A 21,484-nucleotide genomic window follows, 5' to 3' on the forward strand; every position below is an offset into this window, starting at 1 on the left:
TTCTATTCTTAAGAAAAACAAAATTATAAAAGTTATGTTCAATAGCAAAGATTGATGTAGAAAAGCCATATCCAAGATGAGAGCTGATCATTTTTTTTCCTTCATATTCTCACTTCCGTACCACGAGGTTGGGAAACTGCAAAACACAAAACATCGAGTTCACAGAATAGAAATTAAGGTGATTCTCTGTAATAGTTTTATTGTTTCTGTTTTTTTTTTCTTTCTTTGAGATTTATGTGTGAATACCTCCCAGAAAGCCTGATCATCGAAGCATTTTTTGTTTTGTTGGGGTCTCCAAAACGTCCACTTGACAAGAAAGGCTTTAAGACAGAACATATTTTGGTTAAAATTAGCTTAAAAATGCTGAAGCTTGATTTTAAGTTGGCATTTGTCTTTCAATCAGTTTTTTCAATGTTAGTCAGGGCCATCTCAAATTATAATGTCATTCAAAATTAATTCATATCAAAACATTCAACTTATATGTATATTAAATCTACATTGTTCCAATATTTGAACATTTAAATCATCTATAGTCTACAGCTAATGAAAAGTCAGTTTCTCTGAAAACTACAGACCAAAAAAAGTATTACTTATACAGAAATGTTATGTTGTGACCATCAACTTCCCACACAATGATTGACGTGGTTGTCCATCAGTCATTGACGCTCTTCAGGGTAGGGTGAGCCCCAAAAGATTCTAACAAGAGGGCTGTACCCAGACTTGATCCTGAAAAGCTGAGTGGAAGGAAAAAATGTGGTAGAAATAGATGAACAAGATACAGCAGTCATGTAAGGGTTGTGAAGCAAAGTAAATTAAAAGAGTTTCATGGAAGTTCAAAAGTTGTGGAGTCAGTGCTTCAAGAGATGCTTCGCAGGCATATCCATGACCTGGGCAGCAGCTGTTGCTTTACTTCTGTCAACCCACTCATGAACCTGAGCCAACATCAGTATTGTATTACTGTGGCTAAGGAGATAAAGGACCTGACTGTTGCTCAGTGGTCCAAAGTCCATTTTCAAATGAAAGTTGGATTGTTATTTCATTTGGAAATCAATGCCCCAGAGTCTGAAAGAAGAATAGAGAGGGACACAAGCAAAGCTTCTTGAGGTCCAGTGTTAAATTTCTGCATTCAGTGATAATTTGCGGTGCCATGGCACCTATTGGTGTTTTGTTTATTTATTTATTTTTTTTGTAATCAAGAATGAAGTAACAAAAGTCAGCACAGTACTTCACCAGGAGGTTCCTGGTGAACATCCTCTCTGCTGATGAGGTTCATGGAAACGCTGATTTCATTTTCCAGCAGGATTTGTCATCTGCCCATACATCTAAAAGCACCAGGATCGGATTTAATGACTATATGATTGGATACGATTGGTCTGCACATTGGTCTGTTATCAAAAGGAAATAAGAGACCAGCAAATGAGTTGAAGGATGTTGATAAGACACACTGGACTTCTTTAACACCTCAGCAGAGTCGCACGCTGTTGCCTCCGTGCCATGCTGCACTCACGCTAAATGAAGCCTCAACCAAGTGTTAAGTGCATAGGCTGCATGTTACATGCAGACTTCTGCCCCCAAAAAACATTTTTTTAAAACCTCAGTGCTCTAATAGCTAGAGAAACTACATTTTAGGTTTTCATTAGCTGTAAGCCATATCATCAAAATCAACCCAACTAATGAGCTTAGAATAAATCACAATGAGTGTAATGACTATATAACTAACTTATGAACAAACATACCTGTTATGATTCCCATGGACAAACTTAAAGAGACAGTAATAAAGAGAGTGCAGATGTGAAACACAGCAAATCGGACAGCCCTAAAACGAAACAAAAAATTATTTTGTGGTGCTTCTTTTTTTCTTTTTTTTATACTGTTTTTTTATTGCTTTTTGATTGCTGAGTGCATTCTTACACAGTGTGGTCATCACAGTATTTAATCTGCAGGACCAGTTGTGCAAGCCACCCCAATAGACCAGGAAGTCCATGTGTGCTCAGAACAGAGCAGGTGTCATGGCACTCAAATGCAATCAGCAAGTGGGTCTGAAACAAAAATAAAATGTTGAGCAGAGGTTTAAAGTGTAGATTTTAGAAAATAAAGTGCTTAGGTAAAGATAGATAAAGACCTTAAGATATCTGTATCCCAGGGTTGACAATATGGCAGCAGTGAATCCGAGTGCCATGGCTTCCCACGGCTGTTGAACTACCGACACAGAAACCCCAACAGCAGCGCCGCCAGCAAGGATGCATGATTGCATTTGGATCTGGTTGAGGAAATTATGCCAAAAAGTATCAAATATAGTGGCCAACTTAATTATTTTCCTATATTCGGTACAAAAACAAGCTCAAGAAGTGTGCCCTGAAGCTTTACAGAAAGTTACAAAATAGTTGTATGTATGAGTATACAAAGGATCACATCATACTGGGTTGAATTTTCCTCTGGGACTGGAGAGCACAGCCAGAGCGGCTGCTGTCACAGCACTAACAGCAAGGGACAGGTAGGTGCTGCACACCGCTTCCAGACGGGTTTGATCATCCCCCACCAGTACCGAGTTAAAACTGGGCCAAAACATCCAGAGAAACACAGCGCCTGGAGAGCAAAGACAATGCACAGTTTAATTTATCTTCAGTATTTTGACTTAAAAAATCAAAAGGTTAATTGTTATGGATCCAATTAGACATTGACTATTGTATATGCCACAATGTGAAATACTGAAATGTCTTAATATAAGTCTCGTTACACACCCAACATTGAGAACAATCCTGATTTCTTGTCAAATGTTTCCTTCTCAAATCCCTGCTTTGAGCCATCTCTGTACAGGATCCACGTCAGCATGAGTCCAAAGAGGGCCCCGAAGACATGAAGCAGCATGATGCTGTTCGGAGGCTGGACCTGGAGCCAGAAAATATTCATTTATGACGACCTTTATAATCTTTTGTAAAGAATGTGTTCAAAATATATGAGCTGCTGTAGGAATCTGAGTTCTGGGTACAGTTTTAAGTCCTTCCACTGAAGATTTAACATACTAGTATACTGAAGATTTTCAGAACAGAATCTTACTTTCAGGAGCGTCTGGAGGAGCCATTCATTCAGGGCAAATCCTGTCACTTCCAGCAGGGCAATCAGGGTGAGCTGGACTGGGTTTGTCTTTCCCAGTACAGATCCGATTGAAATGAGTGCAGAAACAGCACACAGCTCTGCCTTTACAATGCTACACGAAAACATCAATGGTAGAAAGGTTAGAGTGGTGCAAATCTTAATACAAAGGTGCGGTGTAAATAAGTTAGGATATTACTGAAACATGTTAATACAATATTAATATTGATTTCTACAGTTGTTTTTCCTTCCACTCAACTTTCCATTATGGTTAAATACAGCACTCTGTGTACAGTCAACTTGTTTAGCAATGATCTTTTGGGCCCATTGTAGGCTATGTTGAAGGTAGCAGGGATGCTCTACTGGGAAACATGAAGTCACCATGCTTGCGCAGGTCAACATGGCATGGCAACATGTCAATATATTGTCAACATATGTGTTAAAAATATTTTTTTTTTGTACAGTAATTACGGTAGTTAATAATATTGTAGTTTTCTAATGAAAGGAATTTTCGTGAGCTGTAAGCCCCAATCTTGAAAATTAACTGAAATAAATAATTGAAATATAGTGCTTAATAAATCTTTCTAATATAGTTTGTATAATTAAATAACTAAAACAAGTCCACTAACCATACTGTACCTTTTCAAGTCAATTCTGATTATCTTGGTGTTGTACCAGGAGTCGAGGCCGTTCAGTATGAGAGCCCATTGGGTGGCAATGATGGCAACAAGGAGGTTGAACCCAGAGCCACTGAACCCATACCGCACTGGGAAGGTGCACAGGAAGCCAAAACCAAGAATCATCATCACATTCACATCCTGGAACTCTGGAAGACAACAGAAACCCTGTGTCATTAAATCCAATAAATGCACTATAATTAGTAACTGTGTAACAAATAAACTTATCCATGCTGCCACCCATCAATCACATCTGCAAGATCTATTAAGTTGATTTTGCATTTTAAGGCAGGCAGAGTTTCTTAAAATCCTATTTTTATTGTATGTTACTTGATTAAATTGAAATAAAATTCAATATTTGGAACCTAAGCCGTCTTCAGTCTTGCTCCCGAAGAAATAAATAAACTCACCTGGGTAAAAGTGGAAGAAGGATTTCCTGTCAGGTTTGTTGGTTTCTTTGTTTTCAAAGCAAAGTGCAGCTATGATGATGAATCCAGTTTGCAGAATAAGCAGTAAAGGAGCCAAACGGGAACGCAGACTAGGAGCGTATTGAGGAGCCATTTGGGCGATGGCTGTTTGTTTTCTGCGTAATTCTTTCACTTCACTTCGAGGCCAGACTCATAATCGGTGGCCTCGACGGTTTGAAACTGGGCGCAACCAGCACAGCTCTTTATCAGCTGCTGGGCAGGAAGACAGTCTGTATCTATTTTTTTTTCCTTTTTAATAGTGGAAAAAATCTTCAGTGTATTTCAAATAAGAAAAATAAAAGTAATCAATTCTGAAAAAAATGAGCAATTTAATACAAACTGCTGCAATAACTATTTTACAAAAATAAAATACTTTGGTTCTTTTTTTACTTTCAATAAATGTTTCAAATTTAAAGTAACACTCTTAGCATTTTTAATAAATGTGAAAGACTTCTTTATTAGATGCAATTCAATTATATTAATGAGTTTCAATAATTAAATCAACAGATTACAAAAACTAATTGATTCATTGAGAAGAGTTAATTTAATTAAGCATTTTCAAAATGGACAATTCCCACCATCTGCCCTTTATTACATATAGGAACGTTTTTTTAACTTGTTTTTCGCGTGCAATAAAAATTAGCCCTCTTTTCCGGCACGTTTGTTTTCTCTGTGCACACTTTTTAACCTTTCACAAAGCATAGAGGCATTCAGCGCCTTGGGCCCAGTCCCTCAACGACCCGCTCACAAAGGCACTGATATAAATAGCTCCAGCTGTTGGAATGGGGTTTTTTGTAAGTCACACAAAGAGAATTTTGTACCAAACACTGCATATTTTTCTCATAATAAACCCAAAAGCCTCCATAAAATATCCCGCCCCTTCCGGTATTTGGTTGGTTAATCAGCTATGCCGGATTTATTTGTAAAGATGTGATTGGCTGATTGGCGAGACCTTCCAAACGGAGTTTTCATGGCTTGCCACCGTTGTTTGTGACAGAAGAGAGCTGAGCGAGCTTCTTTGGTGAAATGTGATTGGCTAACAGGTCCGTCAGTTAAACAAGAAAGCCTCGGTGGAAATGCTGATTGGATGTCCGGTAAGTCTGTCAACGTCACGTATGTATAACACAGCGCGGTTTGCGCTTATTGAGCGTGCGCTAAGAGAAAAAGAGGAGGATCCCGAACTGAGTCCTTTATTTATTTCTTTGTGTTCAGCGGGGGGGAATAATAATAACAACAGCAACACACACCACAGGCATTTTATCTATTATCATTGTCAGTATACGCAAGAAAACTGGATAAGATTACAGCTGTTACTCGAAGGCCGAAGCCAAGGGGAGGAGGATGAAGCGGCGCAATGCGGACTGCAGCAAACTAAGACGGCCGTTAAAACGGAACCGAATCGCCGAGGGGATATACGGCAGGTAACTTATACGGAACAAGTCTCCACCACGACTCTGGCGAGGTTTGGTCCCCGTAGAGTGAGCTACTTCGGCGGGACAGGCTGTTACTGAAGCTAGCTATAGTTTTTTCGCTGCACACCAGCAGGTAACATTAGCAGTTGAGCTAACTGAGCTGCTAGGCCCCAGTACAGCCTGTTTTGAGCCATGTCATTATGTTTATTTTATTGTAGCTATGTGGGTTATCGTAACCAAACAGCCCAGGTTAACGTTTTGAATGTTAAAGTTTCATCCCTTGGTGCTGTCAAATGTAGCTGCTTCCTGTTTAGCAACCTCAGAGGAGGGCTTTGTAGGTCTCTTGAGCTGTCCAAACTGAACCTGACAGGTTCCACCTTTGTGTGACTTCCTATATTTATACCTGATCAGTCAACAGCCGCTAGTTGAGCATCGAGATATGGAGCAGCCTTTAAATTATTGAGATGGTGCCCACATCATGAAATAGTAAAAGGCTTACAAATCAGCTTTAATCATAGAAATAAATATGGTTTTTAAAATGAAAAAGGCGAAAAAAATACAGCATTAATGAGTTAGGACAACCCTCAAGAAGTAACCCTGTCATACCCTGATAATCGTTAACATGTCTTGGCCAAACTCTTAGAAGGTTTCATTAGTATGTCTGTATTTTATATATTATTTAACATTAGATGCTTGAACTAAGTGCATCCCTTAAATTATTCTGCCAGGCTTCATCCCATACACATGAGTCAGTATGAATGTATTCATTCAAAGTAGTTATGTAAAGACAATAGGATTTGAAAGTGCATTAAAAGAACTTAACATGATGCCAAGTTTGTGTATGCAAGTAAAAAAAACATAAGGGAACTACAGTGTTTTAAGTGCCAAAGTCTAGGATTGCTATTAGCATTGTTCAAAATCATGTTTTGTGTTTTCAAGCTAAGATATGACTCTCCTTTTTTTTTTTAGTACCTTCCTGTACCTGAAGTTCCTGGTTGTGTGGGCTCTGGTGCTGCTGGCAGACTTTGTGCTTGAGTTCAGGTTTGAGTACCTCTGGCCATTTTGGCTCTTCATGCGGAGTGTGTACGACTCCTTCAGATACCAGGGACTGGTGAGTTGCTCTGGATTAGGATTTGCAAATTTGTCTTTTTTTTTTTTACATAAAACTGAATGAAAAGCATGAACTCAACCTTGGTATGGTCCCAGAAAACCAATTTTACAAAAGACTTTGAGAAATCATAAATAACTCTCACAACTAAGACACTAATGTGCATATTAGTGTGTCAGCCTGGTGGATTAAAAACTGGATGTTTGGCAGACATTAAACAAGCATAAACATTTAGTATAGATGTTATAAATAGGCTCTGGGTCACTTTGTCCCTCCCTTCTATTTCGAGCAAGAAAACAATCAATTTTTTAAAATCCATTTTAAACAAACGGATAGACCACTGTGTACCAGTTTATGATATTACCATTAGAGTCATTAGAGTCACATTTCCTTTCAATAGACTTTGAGTAAATTATAGAAAATTACTTTAAATTCTCAATCAAATTGGGTTCACAGCATCTCACTGGCTGGTGGGTATTGACTCATATCTGTGATGAAACATTGTGGAACAGATTGATCCATTTTGAACCTGAAGAAATGGGTTAAAGTAGACCAAACGGCAAAGAGGTTAAAGGAGAATAAGTAGCTTCAAAAATGTTCTCTTGGGGTACAAAGTGATACATAAGTAGATAAAATACAAAACAGCAAACAAAGAGAGCAACACCATGTAAATCCTTAACATCAATTAAAAGATTTCAGTTTATTAATATTTATAAACACCAATTCACAACAAAGGCACTTTGCAAGACATATAGATCTGATTTATGTGCAGAAATATAAAGTCAAGTCAGCCCAGTGATATACACACATTCAAAGTATGCATTTGGGGAAACCCAGCTAGTTTTATCAGGTCATTGAATTTAAAGTAATTTTTCTTGTTGTCTTTCTGCATGAACATCTTCTTGAGTTCCTTTTCTGGCGCTTAGGGGAATTTAGAGACATAGATAGAGAATTAGTTGTACCAAACGTTTATCTGAAAGAGTTTCACTTTCACCCATGCACCCAGTCACTTCTCAACAAACCTTTGTTATTGTTATAGCATTACTTGTAGAGACATGGCCAAAAGTACGCCTGGCGTAAATTTTAGCTTTTATTTACTACAAAAATAAAATAAAGAAAAGCTGTTTGCCAAATGTGGTGTGCCAAATTTCTTGTCGTATGCTGTGGGTGTGTGTGGGGAAAAAAAGAACCACCACAATAAATTCCATAATCATTACTTTTAGCATTGTTTGATTGTGTTGCTGTAATTTCAATTAAATTCACTTAATCTCAAAAACATGCTTTTGTTTTTATAAATCTCATTCGCTGCCTTTTCCTATCTGATGACAAAGTTTAGCTCTGACCAGGGCTGCACTTCTGTAGTCATGTTTATATATTCATAATGTGAATATATATACACAGAGTAGAGTTATACTAGCTCTACTCTGCCTTTGATGCATTAAGCTCGTGTACAGCATGTTCTTGTTAAAATGTTTTGTGTAGGTGTTTGTTTGTGTTGCTGTTTCTCAATATGATGCTAGACAGAGAACCGAAGATATTGTACTGTAGTAACATAAGCTTCAATGGTTAACTAAATGATCTCTTTCAGAGTTATAAAAATCAGTGAAATAATCTTTTCCACTTTTTTAGCCTTTTGTAAAACAATTTAATTATTCTCCTTTAGATCTGTAAGCATGATTACAAATATTAAAAGGCTTTTGTCTGTTTTCTTATCACCCCTCCTTTCTGTCTCAGGCGTTTTCAGTATTCTTTGTTTGTGTGGCGTTTACCTCGGACATCATTTGCCTCCTCTTCATCCCGGTGCAATGGCTATTCTTTGCTGCCAGTACCTATGTGTGGGTGCAGTATGTTTGGCATACAGGTAAGTGTTCTCCATGTTTTGATTTTCTTAACATTTCCTAGTTTCAATGTTGGATCGGACCCAGGTGAAAATTCAAGAAATTCAGATTTTTTTCTGCCAGGTTTCTTCTGCCAATCAGATCTTTTGGCAGAGACTTTCATTTCTTTTTAGCTGTCAAAATAAGGAAGACAATATCAGTTCATTTGTGAGATGTACTAGACATCCTTTTTCTTGTTTCCCATCAAAGTCTCATTTGAATACTTTCCAAAAAGAGAAGTGGGTATTGTTTAAATCCACTGCTCATTATTGTGTTTGCTTGCTTGCAAACAAGATTTATTTCAGAAAAATTTGAATGGTGGGTATAAGCGAGCTACGCTCTGCAGATTACCTGTCAGACTGATTTAGTGGCGTCTGCCTGAGTTGACCAAAGGCCAGGTGTCGGATTGAAATCCAAGAGCCAGTTGGTGGGAGGGACGCAGTGGTTCCCAGTTGCTTTCTGAACTCGCCAGTGACATTCAGACTCTCAGCATGTCATAGGAGTATAAATATCTTGTTGCACCAAACAGCTTGGTGTTGAATGTTTGGAGTGCAGTGCTGTTAAGAAACAATGGGTTGAGTCTACTTCAGGGCACACTAAATCCTTACTAATAATAGTGCAGTGATGGAAATCAGAAGACAAATTATAGATCCGTATTACAAAAATGTTTACATATGTTTTTTTTTATGTGAAAATCCTACCTGGCTGTATTTAACAGGTTTATATTTTTATTTAAACAATTTTACCCACTTTTAATCCCTCAAGTTTAAAATGAGATTCTGACACTTGTTGTGCTTTGTTTCCTTGATGCAGAGAGGGGTGTGTGTCTCCCGACTGTGTCTCTATGGATACTATTTGTGTACATAGAGGCGGCCATCAGATTCAAAGACCTGAAAAATTTCCATGTGGACTTATGCCGTCCTTTTGCTGCACACTGGTGAGCGTCACTTCTGTTTTTATCAACGGGAAGTGTACCTTATGAGTTAAAAACCATGTTCTAATGCTGTCATACTGCTGGTGCTTTTATTTTTGTAAATACTAATTATGCAGATTTTAATGGGCCATTTTGTTATACCTTTTTTGGCCACAAATAGGTAGAGTAATACATATTTGTCAGCTGTTTTGGAAAAAAAAAGTTTGGCTTGGTTTTTGGAAACCAATGATTTCCTTATTTGTTTTCTTACTGTGGATTAACTTTTATACTATTGGTTTGTTGTAGAGATGGACTGATCCAATATTAATATCTTTATCAGTCCCAATATTGAAAACAATTCTAGATCGGGTACTGATAAAATGTGGTTGACCCATAAGGGTAGATCTATAAAGTCTAATTCTATGGTTTGTGCTTTATTATTTATTTTACATTATATTTACAATTTCTAATTATATTTTCTGAACCATTTGAAAGAAGGTTTGCTGCAGTCTATTTTTTTTTTTTACATATTTGACCAAGGTTGTCAGCCTATTGTTTGTGTTTTGAGATATTGTTTTATAACCTAATTCTGCTTTATACTTCTTCAGAACGTTCTTCCTGACTTCTTTACTGTGTTCCTTGGTCTGCATAATTCTGTTTGTTTGCTGAAGTTCTCTAACAAACCCCTGAAGATTTTTTTGTTTATGAAAACAAAGTTTTATTTCCTTTTCATTTCACAATTGCATACTATTTTGTGTTGATTAATTACACTTTGTGGTTGCTTTATGACAGCATCTTAAAAAGTTCAAGTGATATGAATACTATTGTGTGTTTAGAGTCATTATTGCTCTGAATTAAACAAGACTTCTCTGCATCTATCTCTATAGCATTGGCTATCCCGTAGTCACGCTGGGCTTCGGCTTCAAGAGCTACGTCAGTTATAAAATGCGTCTCCGGAAGCAGAAGGAGGTGCAGAAGGAGAATGAGTTTTATATGCAACTTCTACAGCAGGCTCTGCCTCTGGAGCAACAGATGCTTCAAAGGCAAGAGAGGGAAGCAGAAGAAAGTAAGAGTCTGACCTAAAGTTCTTTGTGTTGATGGGAGATTCCCAGATTCAGAAGTGTTACTGATTCATAAAAACAGATTTTCTTGGAATGTTGATGAAGCATCATTCTGGAGTCTGCTTTACGATATGAAATTTAATAGTTACCTGTTAGCTTAACAGTTTGAACATGTTCAGAAGGAAGTAGTAATAAAATGTGCCATAAAAAAAGTATTTGTCCCTTTTGCGGATTTGTTTTCAGATTTTGCAACTAAATGTTTGAAATCACCAAGCAAAATTTGAATATCATTTAAATAGGGTATGCCTGACAACATGAAGTATGTTGAGCAACACTTCAGTCAGGAACAGATGAGAACTTCATTTTACAAAAATGTTTTGATTAAATCAACAAACACAAGCCTCCCTCAGAACTTCTTCCTGCCTTCGGCTGATAATAAAGCTCATTAAGCTGATGTAGAGTGTTACACATAATCTGTGTATCAGACAGTCGCCTTTCTATAGGGCTAAGCCTGCAGTGCTCTGTGATGCCTTGTTTTGAAGGGTCACCATTCCCTCAGGGTTAAGTCCAGTGAGCTTTTTAACCTGTTCAGTTTTTGTTATGGCAAGGAGTGGTGTGTGTCAGTAGTCATCTGATCCCACAGACACTGTGCAATCGCCATAGCGCCACAGCGCTAGTTTACCTTTGCATGAATCAGTGCATTTACTTTGCTTAACAATTCAGGGCCAACATGGTTTTAGCAAATATTGTGCAGCTCCTTTGTAGATACACAGAGCAAATATTTCCACAAAGGAGCAGGCTGGTTTGGATAGCTTTTACTCCCTTTATGAATTTAAATTCCTTCATTGTAAACTGCATGTTGCACTTAATCAGATAATCCTTGACATCAAAGTTTGTTTAATGTTCTGAAACATGTCAATATAATAAGGTGGTGAAAACAGAAGTTTTCTGAGGTTTTTTTTCCCCATAGCAATGTGCATGTTAATACCTGAAGCATGGGCCTTCCTTTTCTATTCAGAATCTGTGGTTGCAAGTGCACCTGCTGCACAGTTTAAGCAAATACTGTGCACATACTGAACATGAGAACTCATTTAATTAAATAAGATGGATAAATAAAAGTGATATGATTGTTTTCATACAAAACTGGAAATTTGTGTAACATTTTTCACTGATCAGGGTTATTTAAGATGCAAGACACCTGCATCTTTTTTTTAAAAAAAACAAAAAACATAGATGATAAATGACAGTGCAAATATGAATAATATTGTCAAATATTTATCTTCTCATCTTTTCCCATTTTGTGAAACAGCAACTAAAGGAATATCTGAAGTGGACACACCTCAAGTGTCACAGAATGGCACCCCAGCCAATAAAAAGACATCTGTGCCATTACCGGAACTGGAGTATAAAGAAAAAGGGAAAGAAGGAAGGAGCAGCGGGGATATGAAAAAGCAACACAACAGCATCCTGCCGTCATCGGTGGACTCTAAATTGCAGGAGGTGGAGTACATGGAGAAACATATAAACAACAAGAGACTGACCACAGAGCTGGGCAGCACAGAGAACCTGTTGCTTAAAGAGGACAACAATTCCTCCTGTTCATCTTCATCGTCAAACTCCTCCAAAAATTACAAAAATACTAACACCAACCCCGTAATGCTCAATTCCCTGCCGTGTGGCCACAGCGCCACCAACGGCAGCGTACCCACCTCGGCACAGCCGTCTTCTGCAGGAAAGAACGAGAAGAAGCACAAGTTAACGGTGGGGAAAGGGACGTCGGGTGGTTCCCACAGGGACCCCACCGACAACTGCATCCCCAACAACGAGCTGAAGAAGCCAGAAGCACTTGTTAGGTATGAAGCGCTTCCACCCACTAACAGTTTATAGCTCTATGCTATTAAACAAAGTGTATATTTGTAATGTTTGCCATCTTTAGTACAATGTTGGTTTTGAGCTTCAGACAAATAGATGTTCAGTCTGGCCTTTCCTTTAGTGCGGTCCACTTTTAAATAAATCCCACTTTTTGTTTGTTAGAGTTTAATATTGTTGGAGCAGAGAACTGAATGCAAGTTTTAACTGTTTAGTTACATTTCTTGGAAAAAGAAAAGTATTGGATATTCCATAGATTGGAATGAGCCAGCTTCTCCTTTACTTCCTCTAATTGAAAACCAGAAACTTTTTTCCCCCCAATTCATATTTCACCAAGACTAAAAAAGAAAATCTACAACACCTTCACTCAAAACACATCAACCTACACCGTGAACCTTGATTCTCTGGCACAACATAGGCATTGATGGCAATAATCTTGCAATTCTTTTATTTTCTGAAGTAACCTGCTGCTTGGTGTATCTCTTTCTTTCTTTAATGCCATTTAGGATGGGATGGTTGTAGATACCTAGGCTGCATCTGGGTAACAGCTGACAAAATGAAACAAATACTGGAAAAATGTTTGGTTTTTAAGACTGTCCTGTTTACTGCCCTATTTCTAAAATCTTCCATATTTTCAATGTCTGTAGTTTTGTAGATTCCACCTTTAAAGTGAGATGTAAAAATATCTGCAGGATATTTACAGTTAACTTTTTTACTAAACCTTAGACAGATCTGCAAAAAAAAAAAAAACAATCAAATACAATCACCACTCTGGGAAGTTCAGCCCATAATAACAAACTTCTGACATTTGAGAATTTTCATACTTTAAACTTAATTTTGTAGGCTTGGTACTTTTGTTTCTCTTATCTGCTGTTCCAGAACATCAACTTCTCTGGAGGAACAATGTTTACCAAAAAAAAAAAAAAAAAGTTTCCTACAAATAAGCGTATCTTCTGTTTTCACCCCCCACCTGGCACAGACTGGAGCAAGACATTAAAAAGCTGAAGGCGGACCTGCAGGCCAGCCGGCAGGTTGAGCAGGACCTCCGCAGCCAGATTGGCTCGCTGGGCAGCGCTGAGCGCTCCATACGCACCGAGCTGGGCCAGTTGCGCCAGGAAAACGAGCTGCTGCAGAACAAGTAAGTTGCACAACTCTTTGCGAAATCTGTAAACAGTTAGGGTAGTGAGGCCTAAAAAAGTTAGGAAATATTGTTCTGAAATTGTGGGAATGTCTTGTGGACAATGGGTATTTTATGTCAAGTTGCCAAATGTGTTCTGTGTTCTTCAATGTACTAGGCTTCACAATGCTGTGCAGGCGAAACAAAAGGACAAACAGACAGTCGGCCAATTAGAGAAGAGGCTCAAAGCAGAACAGGAGGCCCGAGCAGCAGCAGAGAAGCAGCTCACAGAAGAAAAGAAGAGAAAGAAATTAGAGGAGGCCACAGCGGCCAGAGCAGTGGCGCTAGCAGCAGCATCTAGGTATGTTGCAATCTCACTTTCTCCTCCAGTGTTTATCCCTGAGATTCACTGAATTTTTTTCTGCTTCTTTTTCCAGAGGGGAGTGCACAGACACGCTGCGGCGGCGAATCTCTGAATTAGAAGCAGAGGGTAAAAAATTAACAATGGACATCAAGCTGAAAGAGGAGCAGATACGGGATCTTGAATTAAAAGTTCAGGTAGGCATTACTCAGTGCCAAGAGGTAGCAGGAAATTCAGTTTACATGTTTACCGTCTCGAGTATAATCAGCTCTGGCAGTTCTGAGTTGTTTCATTATCCTGTTTGATTATGGGAAGCCAGAATTCATCTGTTTAAAAGTGCTGGTTTTTAGTTCTTCTTTCTGCATTTTCATCAGCTTACAGTATCAATAGAAACAAAGTTGAGTCCAAAAAACAAAATAGAAAATGTTGAAATTACCATTATTTTACAGATTTAGAAAACAATGCAAGAGCCTTTAATCATCCATCTCTCTCTTTTATTTGTATTATTCTATGCACATAAGCAGTCTAGATTAGCCAAACCCTTGTGGGAAATTACTTAAACTCACTTCAGATGTAATTTGTCTTCTTTAAAGCAAGATTTTATGGCCAGCTTTTGTATTTGTTTTAAATTGTTGTTGTCAAATCAAGATAAAAATCTACATTCACCCATGTACCAACTACAGTGCTGTATCGCCAAAATCCAGTACACTCTATACCATCACAATCATTCCAGTCAACATCACAGTGAAGAAGTAAGAAAAATCTTGTTGAGCACAGAGAGAAGGTGTTTGGATTAGCTTCAGCTAGTATGATGTCAGATTGTATGCTTAGTCACTGGTCTGGAAAAACACCTAACTGGTTCAGGCAGAAAGAAACGTTGAATCATTTGGTGAAAAAGCACAAAAACCAAACGGGCATATAAACAGACATCTATCAGGTTAAGTTCTGAAGACTTTCACCGTCATAGTTACCGTTTGTTTTAACCTTGCATTCGCTCCAATCTCTATCGTGCCTTTAGAGTCAGTAGTGTGAAACTGGGCTCAAACATGTGCAGTTAGTGTTTCTCAATCCGGTTCTCACGCCACTTCCCTTCCCTGCATGTTTGAGGTGTTTCCCTTCTGCCACACACCTGGATTGTATCTGTGGGTGATTAACAGCCTTCTGCACTGCTTGATGGTTATGCAATCATTTGAATCAGCTGTTCTGGAATAGAGACACATCTAAAACATACAGAGCAGGGGGGCCTGAGGACCGGAATTGAGAAGCACTGAGTTAAACAATTTGCAGTTTGAATGCTTCAGAATCTTAGAAATATGTCAAAAACTGCAAACTGTTCATATTCATTTCTGCTGAATTCTGTTGTGATGTATTCTTTTTAAAAACTGCTTATTTTCTGCAGTCCTGCTCTTGTTTCTCTTGTTAAGAGGTATAAGAGGTATTATCAGTTTACCTCTTGTTTGTGAAAACAAATACTTCACTGGATAAATTAATATTTTTTTCCACAAAATATCTTGGGGTGATTGTCTGAACTTGTGTGCATAACTTGTTTATATTCCAGGAACTCCATAAATATAAGGAAAACGAAAAAGACACAGAGGTGCTGATGTCAGCACTGTCAGCCATGCAGGACAAAACTCAGCACCTCGAAAACAGCCTGAGCGCAGAGACCAGGATCAAACTGGACCTCTTCTCTGCACTTGGAGATGCCAAGAGACAGCTGGAAATTGCACAAGGTGCGCAAAATATTTCCCAATATGTTGCCTTTAATAAAACTTTGATATACTGTTTTTTTTAACTGAAGTAAATGAATTGTGTTTTTTTTTTTTTTGTTTTGTTTTTTTAGGTCAGATCCTTCAGAAGGATCAAGAGATCAAAGACCTGAAGCAGAAGATAGCAGAAGTCATGGCCGTCATGCCCAGCATCTCTTACACGGCCGACACCAGCAGCATGACTCCCGTGACCCCCCACTACTCCTCAAAGTTCATGGACACCAGTCCCTCCAGCCTGGACCCCAACGCTTCTGTTTACCAGCCCCTCAAAAAGTGAACGCCTTTTCTCTTCTGTTCCGTTCTGCCCCTCCCTTTCCTCCATCCGCCCTCTCTACACTTTTACTGCTCCTGCAGACCCCGTCATGTCGCGGCTGAGAACTCAAGTTTTCTTCTGTTCTCTCTTTTTGCCAGGTCAGAAGGATGTTGTATTGTGTGACTGTGTTTGTTGTAGTTAAAACAAAAGACAAAAAAAAATAAATGAAAATACCCAAAACCACCTAAAAACTGACATCCCCTGGAAAATTAGGAAGCCCCGGTTGTTTTTATTTAAATGTCTAGTGAAACCTCACAGATTCAGGTGTGTATCTTTATCTCAAGGGTTCAGCTCCTCCGTCACTGCTGCCTTCTACCAGCTTTCGGAGAGAGGCAGATCAGTTTCTTTTGCTTCATTCTTCTATGACTCATAGCTCCATGTATTTGGCACTTGGTTTTTGCACCAGTGGTACAACCAGAGGAATGTATTTCCCTATGGAGCAACGTATTCTCTAATTGCAAAACCAGAAACAGTTGTTTTCTTTCACCGTACTTGTTTTCTTTAAAAGCTAATGGCTAAAAGACATGCAAGCAAAGTTTGAAATAAATTGCAGATTAAGTTGCATCGGAACCGGACCTTTATGAGATACTTACAGTATGACTAAGAATGCAATGGTTTCTCAGTACTTACTCGAAAACGTTGCGTGTATAAAATGATGCAAGTAGTTTTTATTAGGAAAGAAAAACAACAAATCTACCATCCAAGTTTTCTCCCTCGAAAATATTTCCATAGGGGTGAATTTGAAAACCTCAGTATTCATTCAGAGTGCTGGTTGGTCCACGCTTACTTGTATGATGACTTCACAGTGTTCTGCGTGAAGTCATCGAGGGGAGGACAAAGCACGGCCCAAAACGCTCTTAAAATAGTTGTGACATATTTAACAAGCTGGAAATGTTCCTCTTAGCATATAGTCAGCGGGAGGAAATTCCATTACCCAGTTTTGAAGGACTGTTGATCTTTAACCAGATTCATCAGTAATTAAATAAAAAAAAAAATGAAAAGGAAAGCACCACAGCTCATTTGTGCTGCCTGAAACCCCAAATCGTTCAGTCCATTTTAACATCCACAATGACGGACAGGACAGTGTTTGAATGAAATATAATTCCACTTTAGACTTCCTGTTTTCTTAATTGTGCTCCAAAACTGTATTGCAAATACATTTGCGCTCACATATTTGTCAATATCCAGTTAAATACCCCTCACTGAAATCTTCACCAGGCAGAGGATTTGGTCACCTGTTCTGCTGTGAACTCTGTAGTCAAATTGAAATGCTGTTTCTTTTTAGCGAATCTTGGGTAACCACCTCGCTCCCATTTCTGGCATTCTTCGAGAAATATGCTCGAGTCTGACGTGGTTTCACCGTCGCCTGAAACGATGATTATCACACACACACACACAAAGTTTTGTTCACCTACTGTATACGGAGAAGCATTTGCTACCTTGTTATCCCACTCAGACTGCAGTTGTCGGCTTCTTGGAAAAATGTTGTGAAAATTACAGTTCAGTCAGTTGTTCCGTCAACTGATGGGTGAACGTAAACAGAAGTCTTGTTTTATTTGTTTTTTGTTTTCTATGCCCACAGTCACAGTTAAGTTCTCTCCTAGGTCTGACCTTGGCTGCGCTCTCGCTCTGTGAGGTTTACAGGAAATAAAAAAATTTTCTTGCAAACTTATGTACCTGTTGGTTTTGTTTAACTCATTTTGCTGAACATTTTGTAAGGCATTATGGAGCGAATAAATTGTAAGATTACAACTAATTTGTTCTATATTTATAGATGTGTATATATATATTTTTCTCTGCAGATTTCTTCTCTTTGCTTTTATGTGTAACAAATCTAAAAAATTTTGAAATAATATTTGATTCTACAGTGCAATATCTTATTTTCACCACTAGGAGGTAGTGCAAATCAAAACAGATTAACTGTCCACACAGGATCTTGTTAACTCTGACTAGACCCATTATTCTCTTTTTAAGACCATAAAATCCCATTTAGCGGTGACAAAAGGAAAAAAAAATTAATAAAATCTTCCTGAGTGCTACTGAGCACAATTATTTAGTGCTTTGTGACTACAGCAGTGGTGCAGATGAGGGGCCTTTATGGAGAACGTGAATATGTTTTTCTTTGAACCTCCTAGTCCTGCATTTTTTACGTTTCATATTTAGATTTTGACCTTTTGAGTGTTTGATTTTATACCAAGATATGTTGTGAAAAGACAAGACATTTATTACTGGGAGATTTTGATCTCAGTGATAATTCCTCCAGCACATATTTGCTTCCCTTTCAGGAGGATAAGGAGCCTCTTCCTAACGAGAACAATGCATGAAAGAAGCCCTCTGCTCAGCATTCTGCTGTTTTCCAGCCATGCTGAAGCACCCCTGACAAACCGGCGCAGCGAGAAAACTGGGGGAGAAATTCCTCATTCCTTCCCTCTTAATCATGCTTTAACAAATGTGAAGCATTTGACTAGCTATGTGCTGGTGATTTGTGATGCTTTGTTACAAATCTATTACATTTTAAAACGAATGGATCTAAATGTTAGTTTAGGAATGATCAGAAAATCAAGAAAGCCGAGTAAATCTGCATTAATACTAACATGTTTCCAGCTGCAACTCACACAGGTGTGTAAAGGGAAGAATTGGAGATGTTGCAAGTTGGTAAACCTGTTCACGTACACCTCTATAATTTTTTACCCCAGGCTGTTGCTCTAAAATCCAAGGCATAATTTTCCACACTTCACTCGTCTCTGAGGCTGCAGCCGGCTGAAAAGCAGCAGCAGCACTTTACAAAAACTCTATATGACCAAGCAGAATAACAAGCTCTTTAAATTGCTTTGGCTACTCACGGGATCTGATTATATTAGACGGGAAAGCAAGAAAGGTCACTTCTTGCCTAGATCCAATCTGTTGTTATCCATAATGTTGCACAATGTGTCCCCAGGAATGTCTTAACCCCCTGAACTTATGTCTCTGGGCTTGTCATCTGATGTAAAGTCTGGTTTAGCTGGATTTTTTTTTCACAAGCTTTTCTCCTGAGTGGTTTTTGTTTAAAGGTTAATGATGTAAGCTCAGAGTAATGCAGTATGGTAGATTGGTATCAACTGAAATATTTTTGGTAAGAAGCCCAAGATGGCATGAGTAACCATTTTATCAGAGGAAAATCCAACAGAGTGGAAACATTTCTTAACACATGTAAGGTATAACTATAAATGTGCCTCTTTAGCTTATTTTGGTTTGAAGTCAAGGAGAAATTATACTTGATGGTTATACTTTCACGGCATTTGGAAGCTGAGTAATACTTAGTCATTTCTGTTAACATTTACTGTTAGCCATACTCAAGGCAGTGTGAAATGAATTTTGTTCAAAGATATGGTTGCCAGATTGTCCTTCCTGTACTGTAAAGGCTGTTTTAAGAGGATATTTATACATCAGAAGCATCATCAGATGCACCTGATAAGAAAAATGGCATCATATTAATCTATCTTTTCCCTACAACATCATTTCATGAAAGCACAAAAACTATAATACTCCAATACATTGCAGATGAAATCTTCAAAGCTCCATACAGTTGTATCAACATGTTCTGGAGTTGCACACAGAATCTGACAGAAAATTTGTGGCAGACGGATGGCGAGAAAGCTGTCTACCTTATAGACCAGTAGTTCATTGCAATATCACCAAACATCCAAAAGTCTTGCCTACCATATTATAGCACATAAATGTAGTGATCCCACCCAGCTCTTCTTCCCTGCGTCTCACCGCACCTACCAGCTTCACCTTAGACTTCAAATCCACCTTGCGGAGGTGAGGCAACTACATGTATGACGTATCCGATGACGTCTCCGGGACCCGAAGAAACCAACCTGTTTGGCTCATTTGTCTCAGGTAAGACACTGGGTGGGAGCAGAACCGAACCGACGCCTTTCGCAGCGAGTCACAACTACAGTCGCGCCGCGATCACCGCCTCTGCCGCTACAACCGCTTGCGTAACGCCACAAAGCAGGCGCAGCTCACGCACGTTATCCGGCTAATTTGCATACATAACGCCGCCCAGGGGACGAGCATGATAATCCACCGTCGAGTGAAGCCGAGCTGAGCGAAGTGGAGAAGAAAACAGCCGAATATTGATATTTTAAAAAGTTTTTCACGCGTGAGTGGGTTTTAAAATCAAGGGAGGAGAGCCGACAAGACGGAGACGCGCTCGGTGGGCTCTTCGCCCCACTTGTGTTTTGAGATATGGACGCTTTGAAATCCGCTGGAAGGGCAATTATACGGAGCCCGAGCATTGCTAAACAGTCGTGGGGAGCAGGCAAACATAAAAGTAAGTGTTGCTCAACGTGTTACAATCATTTGTGCGTTAGCGTTAGCTGGCGCCGTAACCATGCTAGGGTGTGTTTTCTCTCACAACTTCAGTTGTCGGCTTTAAAATGTTTCACAGCGCGAAGGGGAGGCGTGTGAGTTTACAAGCCCAGCGGAGCAGAGATACACTTCAGGAAACATGAACTTGACACTTAATCGCAACGCTGGCTCGTTTTGCAAGCTTCTCCCTGAACTCCACAAGTCGCCTGTGACCCCAGATGGGGCTGAGGGAAGCAGCACCAAAGTTGTAGGGAATCCTATAGTTTACCCGTCACGTCAGGTTCCACAGCCGGCCGTGGTTGGTGGCGTTTAACAGAGGCTCAGCGGGGAGCTCCAGCCTCCCGTGATTCAGACTTGTGAGCCACACCGAGAGAGAAATGTGCTTCGCCTTCGTGGCAGCCCTGTTGCTATGGAGATACTCGATGTGAAACAAAAAAAAACAAAAAAAAAACACGAGTCTGTCAGAAGGACTGGTGGTAAATTTTTTAAATGTAGAAAATTTCTGACCCGTTTATGACCGACTGAACCATCAGGGTTTTCTCCTGTGGGATATTTGACTTTAACCTTTCTACATACTGGCGTGGGGTTTCACACGCACCCTGGTCTCATTTGTTTATCTCCACAAAAGGGGGGGATGCCCACTGCCAGTGTTTCACTGTCCCTCTCATCTTTTAATTCCTAGACAAAAGAGCAATTTGCTGCTTGGTGTGTTGCAGAGCACAGCTGATGCTTTGTTTTGGTCCAGGAGAGAGAGGCATGCAGTGCCTGGATCTCATCCTGATCTGGAAGTGTGTGCCATGACTCTGCATCCTGCCAGCAGCTAAAGGTGTTGACATTTAAGCAGACTGTGTCAATCATTCATATTGCACATTAATCTGATGTTCATGGTCCTGTCCTTTAATCAGTGAGCTCTCGATCTTCCTCTTTTTTTTCTTTTTGATTGTTGCAATGTAATTGCAGGCTCCACAGTGTTGTAAATAAACGACTGCCAGTCTCAGCCTGTTGTCAGATTCCTGAAGTGGATCCTGACTTCTGCATGCAACCCAGTTTTAGATTTGGGATTTATTTCCATGCCCTCTGCTTTAGATTGC

General features: G+C 39.2%; 3 protein-coding genes across 5 annotated transcripts in view; 2 read left to right on the forward strand and 1 right to left on the reverse strand.

Annotated features, from left to right (window-relative positions):
- Nucleotides 1-2: 2 nt before the first annotated feature.
- On the reverse strand, nt 3-4,393 carry LOC102223456 (ammonium transporter Rh type A-like). Of its 2 annotated transcripts, XM_005799131.2 has the most exons (10): nt 4,181-4,393; nt 3,733-3,919; nt 3,058-3,208; nt 2,742-2,889; nt 2,420-2,586; nt 2,123-2,260; nt 1,912-2,039; nt 1,737-1,816; nt 247-320; nt 3-136 (listed from the first exon to the last, which is right to left on the reverse strand). In XM_005799131.2, exons 1-10 carry the CDS (start codon nt 4,329-4,331, stop codon nt 110-112), a joined length of 1,251 nt encoding a protein of 416 aa, XP_005799188.1. In that variant the 5' UTR covers nt 4,332-4,393; the 3' UTR covers nt 3-109. The 2 variants fall into 2 exon arrangements, with proteins under 2 accessions (XP_005799188.1, XP_023208815.1); XM_023353047.1 differs by lacking the exon at nt 3-136 and having other exon boundaries at nt 160-320.
- Nucleotides 4,394-5,376: 983 nt separating this feature from the next.
- Nucleotides 5,377-17,709, forward strand: maco1 (macoilin 1). The gene is made up of 11 exons (XM_005799130.3): nt 5,377-5,658; nt 6,619-6,760; nt 8,492-8,618; nt 9,448-9,571; nt 10,435-10,613; nt 11,918-12,461; nt 13,457-13,615; nt 13,773-13,955; nt 14,032-14,152; nt 15,514-15,688; nt 15,799-17,709. The coding sequence occupies exons 1-11, from the start codon at nt 5,579-5,581 to the stop codon at nt 15,999-16,001; spliced, it is 2,037 nt and encodes a 678-aa protein (XP_005799187.1). The 5' UTR covers nt 5,377-5,578; the 3' UTR covers nt 16,002-17,709.
- Nucleotides 17,710-20,067: 2,358 nt separating this feature from the next.
- ldlrap1 (low density lipoprotein receptor adaptor protein 1) overlaps nt 20,068-21,484 on the forward strand; it is a 33,220-nt gene continuing 31,803 nt past the window's right edge. The window contains exon 1 of one of the 2 annotated variants that reach the window (XM_023352811.1): nt 20,068-20,355. In XM_023352811.1, coding sequence (XP_023208579.1) covers nt 20,271-20,355 — 85 coding nt within the window. In that variant the 5' untranslated portion in view covers nt 20,068-20,270. The remainder of the gene's footprint in view (nt 20,356-21,484) is intronic. The other variant, XM_005799129.3, reaches the window with a different exon arrangement.

The sequence above is a fragment of the Xiphophorus maculatus genome, chromosome 19, assembly GCF_002775205.1.
Source record: "Xiphophorus maculatus strain JP 163 A chromosome 19, X_maculatus-5.0-male, whole genome shotgun sequence".
In the NCBI taxonomy this organism is placed as follows: domain Eukaryota; kingdom Metazoa; phylum Chordata; class Actinopteri; order Cyprinodontiformes; family Poeciliidae; genus Xiphophorus; species Xiphophorus maculatus.

What these genes read in the sequence shown, in the direction of transcription:
- LOC102223456 (XM_023353047.1), bottom strand. Translation starts at nt 4,331, where the DNA reads ATGGCTCCTCAATACGCTCCTAGTCTGCGTTCCCGTTTGGCTCCTTTA. An exon ending in CCAGAGGAAAATTCAACCCA is followed by an intron (nt 2,261 to 2,419) that starts GTATGATGTGAT and finishes TTCCTCAACCAG; the next exon opens with ATCCAAATGCAATCATGCAT. An exon ending in TACTGTGATGACCACACTGT is followed by an intron (nt 1,817 to 1,911) that starts GTAAGAATGCAC and finishes GTTTCGTTTTAG; the next exon opens with GGCTGTCCGATTTGCTGTGT.
- maco1 (XM_005799130.3), top strand. Translation starts at nt 5,579, where the DNA reads ATGAAGCGGCGCAATGCGGACTGCAGCAAACTAAGACGGCCGTTAAAA. An exon ending in AGAGAGGGAAGCAGAAGAAA is followed by an intron (nt 10,614 to 11,917) that starts GTAAGAGTCTGA and finishes TTTGTGAAACAG; the next exon opens with CAACTAAAGGAATATCTGAA. An exon ending in AAGCCAGAAGCACTTGTTAG is followed by an intron (nt 12,462 to 13,456) that starts GTATGAAGCGCT and finishes CACCTGGCACAG; the next exon opens with ACTGGAGCAAGACATTAAAA.